Genomic DNA, 14403 nt, shown 5'->3' on the forward strand with positions numbered 1-14403 from the left:
AACATAAAAAAAAGCATCAGGTCACAGTAATCAATTATAAATTTCCATGTAGCAAAAATACTTTTAGGATAACATTAGGGATCACTGGGACTCCAACGCAACAGTTTCTTCGCCAACATCCGGTGGAGTACATATATCCCCTCTGTATCCATTCCAAGCTCCCCAGATCCTCCCCCATTTCCCGGGGCGCCCCCTGGCAACATACACCGACCTTTCCCTGAACATGCACCAGTCTAGATCTACCATCCACTTCCCAATCTGCGGCACTTGGCTGGCGCCCCACAACTGAGCTGTATTACGCTTGGCTATCATGCATGCCAGTGTCACCCATTGTTTCCCGTGTGAATTCAGATCAGTTGGCTCCCAGACATTTAGTACACAACGACGGGTCTCGACCACCAACTCCACCCCCATTACATCTCGGATTTTTATGTGAATCTTGACCCAATATTCCTGTATTGCCTCACAGTGCCACAGAACATGCATGAACGTTCCAGTCTCTCCACATCCCCTCCGACATTCCCCGCTTTCCGCCAAACCCATATGCACCAACCGTGGACCTGTAATGTAGGTTCTATGTAAAATCTTCAATTGCACCAATCTAAGTCGCATTTAGATGGCCACTACTTTCGGGGAAACCGGCTCTCTCCAATCTTCGTCGTCCAAAACCAGGCCGTCTGCACCCCACTGCTCCCTAATAGTCACCCGGGGATCCCCCATGTGGTTGATCAGTTTTTTATATATCAGCGAGATAGTTTTTGTTGGAAGTAGACCGTCCAGGACCCGGTCCTCCAATGGGGAGGCTTCCGGAAGCTCAGTGTCTCTGGGAATATTTGCAAGCAGGGCGTGCCTGACCTGGAGGTATCGGTAACGTTCGCACTCCTGCATCTGATGTCTTTCCTTTAGGGCTGCAAAGGTAAGTATCCCATCCTTCCCCCACATGTCCTTAATTTGTGAGATCCCGATGAGGTCCCATCTATGAAAGCCCTTCGTTTTCCACAAGCTACCCAGTCTCTCTGAGCTCCACTGCGGGGTCACCATTGTAAGCCTCCGTTCCCACTGAAGACATCGATTAGCAGCATGCCACACTTGAATCTCATGCGCCGCCGGCCCGACGAGGGGAAACCGACCATTTCTAGCATACAGTGCCCTAATAAAATCCCCCCCTGGCATCTGACCAAGAGAGATTTTTAAGGTTGTCTAAGACCACTAAAATCACCATAAGGGTTGTCTGGATTAGTGCAGGGTGCTACACTTACATAAGTGAGCACCATATACTAAGCTTCCTACAGTGATATTGCATACTGTGCCTCCGTAGTGGCATAAGGGCAGTAGCTGTGTTTAGTGAAGGCTTTGTTAGCTGCTGTTTATATATCACCAGGCATCCACTCTTCGAGGCTGTCTCTACAGGCACTTTCAATCTTGGACAGCATATTTGACTTAGGTGATACCTCTCTGGTGCTCAACACTCCTGGAGATATCCATCAGTCCCCGCAAGAAGATACAGATCAGGTTGGATCTTCTAACACTACGACTCAGTCAAATCAGGTACCCAGATCGCAAGCAGCTCAACCTTGCACCGGATGTACCAGGGTTTGGCTGTCTACAGGCACTTTTAGTCTTGGACTGGATATTGGAGGGTTATCCTTAACCGTAGGCAAAGAACTCCCCTCCGCTAACGGAGGTTGCGGACATTTTGTAACTACACATTTCATTGAAAAGACTGAATTCATGCAATAGTTCCGACTCCGCTACGAAGTGCAGTAAGGTACTGCACCCACAACCCTTTGATAAAACAACATTACCTTTACATGCTAAAAAGCATATAACCAATTCAGAAAAGTGAACTTTGAAAAATACCAGCAAAGAGAGAGGTGATGATTTTGGGGTCACCCCTAACCTAGGGGGGAGGGTAAGCAGATGCCTTGAACACAAAGAGAATATCAGGCTGAACGATTTGGGGGTGGTCCCATCCTCCTAGGACCACCCCAAGCAAAGCTATGGGCAAAAATACAATGCCAACCAAAGGCCCTGCAAAGCATTATGGGGCGAGAGTCTAGAGTTTAGTGAATATTATAGTATTAGTTCTCAGCTGAGCCCAAGAGGTTTCCCCTTGAAGAATGTTTTGATATTGGATACTATAATATTCACTGCACTCTAGAATATCGTCCCATAATGCTTTGCAGGGCCTTTGGTTGGGATTGTATTTTTGCTCATAACTGTGTCCCTGGGGTGGTCCTAGGAGGATGGGACCATCACCGAATCATTTCAGCATGATGTGCTCTTTGTGTTCAAGGCATCTGCTTAGTACTCTCCTTAGGTTAGGGAGGACCCCGAAATCATCACCTCTCTCACTGCTTGCTGTTTTTTCATTTTCACTTTTGTGAGATGACAATATGCATTTTAGCATGTAAAGATAGAATTATTTATTGTTTAACTAAAGGCACTGTTTGCTATATTTTCATTTTCATTTATGTTAGATGACTATATGTATTTAAGTATATAAAGACAGTTATTTGTTGTTTTACTGAAAGTATTAGAGATTTGTTTTATTATTACAACACATTATTAAAATGCTCATAATGCATAACATGGAGTTCATGCATAAACTCTGGAATAAGCTACTTCGCCCACAATCCTTTGATAAAACAACTTTATCTTTGCATGTTACAAAACTTATAAGTTATAACCAATTCACAAAAGTAAGTTTTGAAAAATATCAGGCAGTGAGAGAGGTGATGATTTTGGGGTCCCCCCTAACCTAGGGGGAGGACCAAGCAGGTGCCTTTAACACAAAGAGCATATCCTGCTCGGTGATTGTGGTGGTCCCATCCTTCTAGGACCACCCCAAGCATAGTTATGGGCAAAAATACAATGCCAACCAAAGGCCCAGCAAAGCATTATGGGGCGAGATTATCGAGTGCAGTGAATATTATAGTATTAGCTCTCAGCTGAGCCTGGAGAGCCTGCCCCTTGAGGAATGTTTTATATTCACTGCACTCTAGAATGTCGCCCCATAATGATTTGCAGGGCCTTTGGTTGGGATTGTATTTTTGCCCATAACTGTGCTTGGGGTGGTCCTAGGAGGATGGCACCACCACCAATTGTTCAGCATGATGTGCTCTTTATGTTCAAGGCATCTGCTTGGTTCTCTCCCTAGGTTTGTGAGGACACCAAAAGCATCCCCTCTCTCACTTCTTGCTGAATTTTCATTTTCACTTTTGTGAGATGACTATATGCTTTTTTGCATGTACTGATAGTTACTTGGTGTATTATCAAGGGTATGTGAGGTTTCTGTTTTATTAATTGGGGTGAGACGGAACGGAGTTGCGGAGTGGAGTTCACAGAGTTTTTGATCAATTCCACAGAATTCCACGTAGTGGTACTCCGATGACTATGCCCACCCTTAGTTATCCTACTTAACCTATCCTGTCGGTAGTAGCTCTAAATGCCCACTTTACAACAAGGTGTGACCTCAAATCGGTGATTGTGTCTCAAGATGAGCTGAAATGCACTTCAGTGGTTAGCGCCATAGTATAATAATTTAAGAATACATATATCGAGAAATGATCTCATGGTGAGGGCAGCAATTATGTTTAATCGCAACAAATGGGAGGCTTATTCGCTGCCTTGGGTCGCCTTTTCTACTACTGATCCTATTATGTTTGAAATATTTGGCAGGAATAAAGATGTTTTCATCTAGTTGAAGTCCACAAATGAGAACTCTGCACACTGGTCCTTCACAAGTACTTCCAGCGGTGGGGAGCCCAAGCTGTCAACTTCTTTGGCACCCCCAATAAAATCAAATGCCAATGCCTCAACCCCCCTACTATCCACATCCGCAATCTGTGGGCAGTGCATTGTGTCAAAAACTGGTTAGCGATTTATGTCTGTTTTTGTGCCTCTCTCAATCATTCCATGCGTGGTGAGGAAAATGAGGCTGGTGTCAAAGGCCCTCATTCTGATGCTGCTAATTTGATTGAGACTGCTCTGGTACTCGATGTTCCTGGAGACATTCATCAGTCCCCACAAGAAGATGCAGCTCAAGCCGGACATTCTCATATGACAACACATCCAAATCAGGCCCCAGGCAGCCCAAACTAGCAATCTGGCACCAGATGTTCCAGTGTTGGTCTGTTTCCAACTTTTTGAGGAGTGTATGAATATATTGTGTGTGGCACATAGGCTCACTACACAAATGTTATGCAGGCAAGTGGAAGACACTTGTATACTACTGTATCTCGAAGAAACTAGAACATCAAGAAATCATCTATTTTTACATCTTCAGAAGGCAGGTCCTGCTTCTACTTCTATACAACCCCTAGAATAGATAGTATAAAAGGTGCAATGGGGTTCAGAACTGGGAAGCCATATAAGGAACTTGGGGGAGACAAATTCTTTTGGTGCTTTCATCCACCCGCGCTCTCCTCCTGCTTGATCGAGGTACGATTCTGAATTGGCAGGGTTTCATAGATGATTACCTTAACGATAAAAGATTAGAGGGTGGAGGCAGACAGTGGACGCAAAACCTTTTGACCAGCCTGTCTTCAGCCAAATTCAGTTGGTCTGGACTAGAAGCTACTAGAGTGTGTTTGTAACTTGGGGAATCCATATACCCTAAAAACCTCTCCTACTTTGAAAGAAATATGGCGAACAAAGTCAGGGGACATTCGTCTAAAACATTCTGAACTTCTCCACCCTTCCCTCAATAAGTATATTGTGGTGGTGATAGTTACAGGTAAATAACTATTTTAGCACCCCAGTGGCTATCTCAGAGTGAGACTCTATTTGATTCTTGCCTGAATCTAACATCAATGAAGGCTGGTGGTGATTTATTTGTGTCTGCAGCGCATGCGAGGATTGAAGGTCGATCTTTCGAGCATGGATGCTGAATAGAACTAGCAGTACTCATTGCCCATTGCCCTTCAATTGCCAATCTACCCATTGCATCTAGTCTGGACTGGCGATATCTGAAGTAGTATTGGTACTAGGAGCTAGTCAGTGTTTTGAGAATACTAGTTTTACAGTATACAAACTATGATTTTCTATTAGCTCAACAGGTGAACAATTCCTAGGAAAATATTATGTAATTTAGGCTTTTAGTAGTGAACAGGCGACCTTCCAAAGGTGGGGTTAAGTCTGAAAACTGAGTACATTCCCCCAAACCTGACCATGTCGTCCTGCTGGATAGAAAGAGCATAGCCTTTAATTAGATAGTGACACCCCTTTTCCGTCCTCACCCATAGTTATTTCAAATCTCAGGTGTATCTTTGAACGGAATAATTGTTTATTCTGTGTTCTTCACACTGTATGATAACAGCCAACATGCGTTTGCCCCATAATGGCGTGCAAGCCTGGGACCTTTTCAAGACTGAAAGATATCATAAGCCTAAAGATAAATCCGAGATGAGTTCATTAGAATTTTTATATTGACAAGAATATTGATTTATATTTTAATCTGGGAGAGGATAATTACGTGGAAACCCATGAACGTCAATGCGGTCTAATTGGGTGTAACAGTTCTTCAAAAAACAATAGATTAAGAGGGACTTCTGGAGCGGACACTAGAGGGAAGGCACAATTAAAGAGACGCTAGCACACTTTTGTATCACTATTAAAGTATCAGGCTCCAACTGAGGTGTGGCATGGGACCCACCAATATAATCCAAGGCTCTTGACACCCAAAAAGGAATTTACATTTCTAACTGCAGAGGAATCCTGCTTATTTGCTACAAGGACTTGCCATCCCACAGAATTGAAACTGGACTGGTTCAGGCACTGCCCCATAGACATTGCAGCCAGTTTTAAATTACACATAGGACGTTTAGGACCCTGCCACAACATTTCTTCTGTGCAACCTCCCTAGGGCTTCTAAGGTAGTCGAAACAGATTAAGCGGTGAGCAAATTGTGATATTGGCAACTACGATTCTTAATACAGTTGTATTTTCTCTAAAGCTCTCACAATATATGCTTTAATATATTTTAATAATTTTTATGTTTATTAACCAAACATGTATTTCCTATTTTACAGTTGTACTGCCAATGGTTACAGAACAAAGAAAACAGCTTGATGATTTAAAGAAATTTAAGAATGATTTTAGGGTAAGCAATTCAAAATGAATGACAAAATATAATTTGTGTGACACTGTGGAATAAGCTATAGCTGATTATATGATATAATGAAGTAAATAATGTAACGCTTGAAACCCTTCCTGTCGGTGTTTTATATTTGTTACATTGTGAGTCACAATCATTTGGAGTATTTCTAATTTAGAAAAAGAAACTAGAAGTTACGTATGCATGTTTTACTCATGCTTCAGAAGTTTTTTTCCATCTAGTACTTGCCCCGACACTCCTTTAAATCTCCTGATATATTTTTCTTGATGGAGTATTCCTTCTTGTGGGAGGTGCACAATCACTTTTGTTGACATCCACCACATTACCTTTGTAGTGCAGTGTTCCTGCACAGTTGATTGAGCACACTAAAGCAGAAACCCTTCTTGTGCAAGCACCAGAAAGATTTTCATTAAAAAAAAACACATTTTAAAGGTTTGTTTGCGAGGAAAGAGCCTCCTACGTGTTTCAAGTATTTTCTTCTTCTTTGTGACGTCACACAATTGAAACTGCTTTCAGTTTGATCTGCACTCAAGTCTGCCCCCAAGCGCCAATAAGTGCGGCAAAGGTACTGTTGTAAAGGAGAGAATGAATGTTCCTTTTCCAGCGAAACTTCTCCTAAGTGGATCCCAGCTTAGGGATTGCCCCAGAAAAGAGATTCACAAGCTGTGATTTACCCACTAGACACCAGGGACTTTCTTTTTTGGGGGGAGGAAGGGGTTAAGCGGCCGCCTAGGCAAGTGAAAATGCTCGGCTTCCCTCAAAAATGAAAATCTTTATGCCTCTAGGGAGCAGGTGGGGGTCAGGTTGCTTGGATGTCTATCCCCAGTCTTCCCTTTCGGAGGTGTGTGTGTGTGTGTGTGTGTGTGTGTGTGTGTGTGGGTGTGTGTGTGTGTGTGTGTGTTCGGGGTCAGGGTGGGGGGGCACAGAAAGCCTAGTAAGCCAGCAGAGTTTTCCTTTTTTTTAAGGGGGCTGGGGTGCCTAACCTGGCATCAGGCTATGACCTCACCCCACCAAGGGCAAAAGCGTCTTAAACTGCTCCCTCATCACCCCCAAGTTCGGCCCCCGCACCAAATCTGCCCCTGGAGCCAGTGAGCCCACTACGACTCCAGGAATATATATTTTGTAAAATGGGGAAGTAGGAGCAGGCTCATGGCTCTCAGCCCTTGCCATTCCCCCATAGGTTTACCCTCAGTATACCTCCCAAGCAGTTCTTGGGCCCAGCAGTCTTTCTGCTCCATCTGGGATAAGGATTAGGGGCTTTAACCCCAATCTGCTCACCTGTTGGGGCAAAGTGGTCTCTAGACACCAGGAAAGAATATATATATATATATAGCGGTGGAACTATTTCAGCATACAGGAGGCAGCACTCACCATTAGCTTGCTGTCGTTATCCCTGGACACTTGGGCGCTGATGAAGGCATGGAATATGCAGAAATGTATTCGCCATGAAAAACGAATAAAGTGCTCCCAGTGGTTTTCCCCTCGTGTGGCCTCTGCTCTTTTTCACAAAGGAGGTGTGTGGACATTTTACCGCGTCAGCCAGCGACGCGTTTTGGAGGCCCCCGCTTCGTTCTGGGCACGGACTGAAACTTACTCTGCTACAGCCGTGGCAGTTCTTTTGCTCCAAGGTGTTGGAAAAGTCTGTAGCCCGCCCCGCACACCGGGAGAAGATATGGCGGTTGTGAGGTTATTAACCTCATATTGGGCAGTGTGCACTGTCGCTTTAGCCCCCGCTAAAAGATTTCCTGGTCTCTGGGGCTGAAGCGGTGAGGGGACCTAAGGAGCAATTTTATTTGGGATTCTCAAGCAGGAAGATTGATTTCAACGGCAAGCGGCGTCTCCTGTATTCCCGCATCACCACTTGGTATGTACTTCACCCCCCTGCACCACCTACCTGGAACTAAGATATTGCATTCTGGGCCGTGTAGTTCACCTCCACTTCAGTGAATCTACACAGGTGAGCCAGTAATCAACAGGGGGCGGAGCGGTGGAACTATTTCAGCATACAGGAGGCAGCACTCACCATTAGCTTGCTGTCGTTATCCCTGGACGCTTGGGCGCTGATGAAGGCATGGAATATGCCGAAATGCATTCGCCATGAAAAACTAATAAAGTGCTCCCAGTGGTTTTCCCCTCGTGTGGCCTCTGCTCTTTTTCACAAAGGAGGTGTGTGGATATATATATATAGATATAGAGAGATAGAGATATAGAGAGATAGAGAGATAGAGAGATAGATATATATAGATATATATAGATATATATAGATATATATATGTGATCAAGACCGGTGTATACTGTCGAAACGCGTCATGCCAGACACATGCCGCTTTGGAATACTGATGATCTTTTGGCAATAAACTGCACGTGAAAGTAACGGAACTTTCACGGGTAGAACAGGATCGTGAAAACTCATATATATATATATTTTCACCAATCCTCGTTTGAACGTGAAAAAATGATTTCCAGGCCACTTTCCTTTAGTAGAGCGTGTGTTTATTTAGTACAGCTCACTCTAAATAAACATATGCTGAACTAAAGGAAAGTGGCCTGGACATCGTTTTTTCACGTTCAAACGAGGATTGGTGGATCTATCTATCTGTCTATCTATCTATCTATCTAAGTGGAGTAGTGTTTTTATTAGAAAAAGTGTGGGCGCTTTGTGGTAGGAATATTGCAAATCTGTATAGGTTCTGGAGCTTTGATATGATATTTGAGAGAGACATCTGGATCCGGAAAACTTTCCGCAGCAGCACCTCTGCGTGCTGGGGGCGGCGCCGCACGGCTCTGCCCTGATGTCGTCCACGGACCAGATGTCAATATAGCCATATATGCCCCTCCCGGCGCGCTAACGTCAGTTTTCTTCTTTTCCATGTCTTAACACGGATCCTGATAAACCCGCGGTTCCTTGGCCTGTTTTTCGGGTCTTCTCGACGCCTTCAGCATCCCGGAACAGTGTGCAATGCCTTCGGGCTTTAAGGCGTGTGAGACCTGTGCAAGTCAGATGTCTGTAACGGACCCGCACGCCATCTGTATGTGGTGCCTAGGCGTGCACCACGACTCCAAAGAGTACAACGCCTGTCAGTGAATGAAACCGAAGTCCTTACGGGAGCTTTGTATGAAATTGCTGGTGGCACGGCTGTCCGGTCCTGCACCTTCGTGTCGACGCTCTCCCTCTCGGGATCTAACCCATTCCCACGGACGTCGTTCAGAGGGTGATAAAGCACAAGCATAAGTCGCGGAGATCTTCCTCCCAAGCGCGTGACGCTGGCGCTCGTCCCTCTCGCTCTTTGCCAGGCACGGGCAACCAGCAGTCCTCTCCTCCGTACCCTCCCTTCCCGGGAGTTGGAGCGACACGGGCCCAAATGGAGGTTCAAAAGCACTCCAGTCTTACTTCGGGTAAAGCCCTCTCCCTGGTGCTCCTTCGGGTCCCATAGAGGTGGAAGGCACTCATGTCGGATCACCGCCGGTGGATTCGTCCTCGGTGCCGTCTGTGTGCATCGACTCCGGTTCCTGAGCCGATACGATGCCGACTTGACATGGCCCAGAGGGCCCTCCCAGTCGCCCGGCCACCCCACCCCTTCAGTCGCCGCATAGCCCTGAGCAGCTTCCTGCGTGGACGTCGGAGGCAGCGTCGGGCTTGACGCCCTGTCGACGTATTTCCTCCCCACATGTTGCAGTGGGGTCGACGTCAGACTTCGCCTAGGCCGAGTCCCTTTTGGAGGTAAAACATGAAATGTGGAATCAGCACCCATCAAAAAGTCTCTTCCATAGTCTTTTAGTATCCTTTGGTAAATTTGACAGAATTCACTCCAAATGAACAGGTCCGAACTTGATTGTAGATATTTTTCAATTCTTTATTGTGGTATTCAAACAGTAGAAAAATTATCCAGTATCATAGCAGATTTTTCTTTTTTTAGCCAACGCGTTTCGCCTCAAGAATGAGACTTCTTCAGGGCTAAACATAAAACACATAAAATATTACAAATCCACATATGTATATGTACAAACATAAACTATTTACAAAAACAAACAAAAAGATTTTGATGTTAATATAATATAGTCAAGTCAAATGATCTTTATTCGGATTAACAACATCCATAAAAGTACATACAGGTAAAAATGCATTAAAACAGTTTAAAACATATATAAATAAGCTAATTTATCAAGATAGCAATTAAGCAGCATATATCATAAAGTGCGGAGAGCATAGTATACAGTACAAAAAGATAGTAAAGGGAGAAACATTATTCTATTAACAACTTAGACATGAGATTCAGGTTATGTACTCCCAAAATAGTCATTTATATCAAAATAGATATACAACTAAATCAATGGGCAATTAGGATAAAATAATTAAATGCAAAAAGTGCAACAATGCCATAGTGCTGTTAGCAATTATCCAAACTCCATGCATGACCTCGATTTCACACATCTTTTTATAAAGCAGCTTACAGTATATATAATTTCATCGGTATGCAGCATTTGGAGAAATTTTAAAGCAAAATTAAAATCTCTGAGGTTATATTTACAAAGGGTCGGCCTTAAATATTGACAGGTATACAGTTTATAGAAGCCACAGAAGAAGAAATAGTGCAATAGACTTTGTTTCCCGCCCTGAGAACAGGGACAGTCCAATTCTTCCAATTTTTTATTGTAGCCTAGGGGGAAGCTGAGCAAATTTACTATGCTTCCATCCCGAAACCTGAACAAAAGGCTCCGATTCCACTTTCCTATGGGTATTGACAAGTATCTATAAAAATTATTCAGATTAATCAAATTATCACAACTTAGGTCAATAATGAGCTGATATCTAATAACACCAAGTTTAATAGACTCAGATCTCAAGCGATCCTCTTTATATAAGTCAAGTAAAGCCCGTTTAATACTGTGCTTATGGGCGGGTACAATAGAATTCGGGGAACTAAACAAGGAGCCCTGACCCACACTGTGCAGGCTATCCTTGACTGCATTGAACCAAGGTATGTGGTGAGAACTATCACTTAACAAACAGTCAGATATTATACTGCGCGTTAAGGACGCTGCTGGATTTAACCATACCTTGATCCAAAAGAGAGCAGGCCTAGACCTAATGAAGTCAACAATATAAGACAGTCTCAGTTCGTTATGACAAATAAGTGTAGAGGCGCAGGGGACTCCCCCCAGCACCCTCCTACAAAATCTATTTTCCTCAGACTGAAGACCCGTGCTTTTGCAGTATCCCCACACTTCAGCTCCATATGTCCCAGTTGGTCGACATTGGGTGCGATATATGTTAAGTAGGGGTGTTACCACATCTGCCAGTTTCGGTTGTCGGAGGGATAAGATTGAATTAATTGACTTGCCAATTTTATTTCTCGCATAAGCTGCATGCGGCTGCCAAGAACCTGAGTTAGAGAAGAGTAACCCTAAATAGGGAAAAGTGCTAGTGCATTTTAAAATATTGTTACCAGATTTAATTGATGTAATATTGTACTTTTTTGGTCCGCAGTTCATGATAAAGGATTTTTTAAAATTGGTATTTAAACCAAGATCGGACATAAACGCAACAAACCCCGAAATTAAAATGCGTAAAGCATTCGGGGTTCGCCCCATTAGTACTGCGTCATCCGCATAGAGTAGGGTAGTAATGGGGACGCCATTTATGATTGGAACATCCTTAACAATTTTACTCAAAGTGCTGCTCAACCCATTGATATATAAAATAAAAAGCAGGGGGGCGAGTACGCAGCCCTGTCTAACTCCTCTGCTAATAAGAACATCATTGGACAAATCGCCGTCATTATTTATCCGTACTCTTGCTTTTAAGTCCCTGTGTAACTCAGATAAAAAATACACCAGAGAGTCATCCAAACCATAATCAAGCAAAAGAGACCACAACCTAGAACGATTAACAAAATCAAATGCGGAACTCAGGTCCATGAAACCTAAATAAAGAGGGGATTTTTTAACGATAATGTATTTAGCCATAATCAAGTTTAAATTTAGACACTGTTCAACTGTGCCTACGTGGCTTCTAAATCCCAGTTGACTACAATGAAGAACATTGTTGTCCTCAGCCCAGTTCCTTATCCGTTTAAAGATTACCCTACCAAGGACCTTTAACGTGTTATCGATCAGTGAGATCGGACGGTAGCAGGCAGGATCCGACCTGTCACCTTTTTTAAAGATTGGTACGATAACACTGTTCGACCAGGATTCAGGAATTGAGTTTTCACACAGGTTATTAAATAGGTTGCATAGAAGAGGGGCCCAGAAATTAATTTCTGATTTAATCTGGTTGATAGAGAGACCATCGGGGCCAGGTGCTTTGTTACTTGCACTATCAATTATAGCTTCCTCGACCTCCGTTAATGAAAAGGTCAAAGGTTCAGCACTATTGGGTAGGGGGGCAATAACTAGAGAGGTAACTGATATAGCATAAATTTGAGAAAAGTGCTCGACCCAGGCCTCACCGGTTATGTTGCAGTTAATTGGGTTGAAGCTAGAGCCAAAAGATCTTAGGGACTTCACTTCTCTCCAGAAGCCAACTGTATCCTTTAGCGTGGCGGTGCGTGTAAGAGATTCCCAATGGTTAATCACCAAAGCCTCAGATCTGGTGTATAGGGCAATTTTATATTTTGATCTTAAATCTCTTACCAATGGGACATCCCTAGGGTTGGTTTTTAGGGCAGCCCTCAAGTCCCTATTGGCCTTGGAGCAGGAAGAGTCAAACCAGCGTGGACCTTGAACTATATTCTGCCTAGCTGGTTTAGAAGATTCTTTTTTAATGGCTCCACATAAATTGCCAAAGGCCTCAACCACAACATCACAGGGGCTCGAGTATGACAAGCAAGTCTCTACTACCACGGGATGTTTTCTAATTACTCTAGCTAGAATGTCTTTATTGTCTACCCCTTTCCACACTAGTCTTAGTCTATCGGTAGATAAAGACAGATTTTTTGGCCCACTCTCTAATTTTGCTGCAACCTTCATGGTCTGCGGATTATGTAAATATATTCTAATTGGATAGTGGTCGCTATAAGCGGAACAGATGACTTCTGCTTTTAAAATGATGTCACTTAATGATGGGCATGTAAATATGTAATCTATTGTGGATGCACAACCATGACCCACAAAGGTAGGGGTTGTTATGCTATCAATACTTGAACCCACGATTTCCAGTGCATTTAATAAGTCACGGGAGGCTAAAAGGTTTTTCAACTCTTCACCGTTTTTACATGGTGGGCTGCTGCGATATATATGGGCATTAAAGTGCCCTCCGATGCAAATACCATCAAAAGGCCCATACTTATGCCCTTCCATAATGTCATCAATGAATGCGAACAAGGAAATAAAATTATCATTAGGGTGAGTTACAAAATCATTATTGTAAAAGTTAATAATGCACAATTTCAATCTATTAAAATACTTAATAGCCATAAAACAGTTACCTAAAGTAGGGATCAATTTAGTTTGGACCCCAGGTTTTATTTTGGACCAAATGGATAGACCCCCACTAGGCCTACCCATGTGGGAGGGGGTAGCTTTTAAATTGTAACAACAGAAGCCCTCCATTGATGGTGACATTATACACCAAGTTTCTTGCAGCATCAATATATCGCAATTATTTTCAACCCAGTTTAGCCATTCTGGAATTTTTAATTTCGATTTTAGACCTGCTATATTCCAACTTACAACTGATAATTCGGAATCCAGGGTCTTTCTTTCTAAAATCAAAATTTTTTGACTCGTAACCGGTTGAGGCAAAGGTTGAGGCAAATATTGGGGAACAACCTGAGATTCAGAAGTTGGCGACAGAGATGGTACAACAGAGTTAGGCAGAGATGGTCAATCTTGCAAGTCTAAATCCGACAAAGGTGCAAATCTATTGAACATATTAAGAGGAAATGGGGCCGGTTGGAATTGCATAGACGGTGGCTGAAAGTACATAGGTGAAGGGTGAAAGTGCATTGGTTGAGGTAATGGTTGTGGTAAAAATTGCACAGGAGGAGGCCGTGGGTGTCTTGCCATTTGTCTGTAGAAATAACTCAGGGGTAGCATGGTTACAACAGTAGAAATGGCAGAACAATTACTGTTTCTATGTAGAAGGTTTCTCACAGTCCCTGGGTTCTGAAAATTAAGAACTATGCAGTCGCCCTCTTTATCTTTAGTTAAAGGACCAATCCACGACACCCTACGTGCCGATAAAATCTCTCTAGAGATATCATAACCAACGCCTTTATGTTTAGTCAACCAATCTATGCATTTGTTTCTTAATTGCACCCAAGATTCCCCCTGGCTCTCCC

The 14403-nt window shown here is 43.3% G+C and overlaps 1 protein-coding gene across 19 annotated transcripts in view; it reads left to right on the top strand.

Annotated features, from left to right (window-relative positions):
- ATXN2 (ataxin 2) overlaps positions 1–14403 on the top strand; it is a 1876777-nt gene that overhangs the window by 814546 nt on the left and 1047828 nt on the right. For all 19 annotated transcript variants that reach the window (XM_078667457.1, XM_078667461.1, XM_078667458.1 and 16 more), the window contains one exon: positions 6033–6103. In XM_078667457.1, the coding sequence (XP_078523583.1) occupies positions 6033–6103 (71 nt within the window). The remainder of the gene's footprint in view (positions 1–6032; positions 6104–14403) is intronic.

This window comes from Lissotriton helveticus, chromosome 11 (genome assembly GCF_964261635.1).
Source record: "Lissotriton helveticus chromosome 11, aLisHel1.1, whole genome shotgun sequence".
Classification (NCBI taxonomy): Eukaryota; Metazoa; Chordata; class Amphibia; order Caudata; family Salamandridae; genus Lissotriton; species Lissotriton helveticus.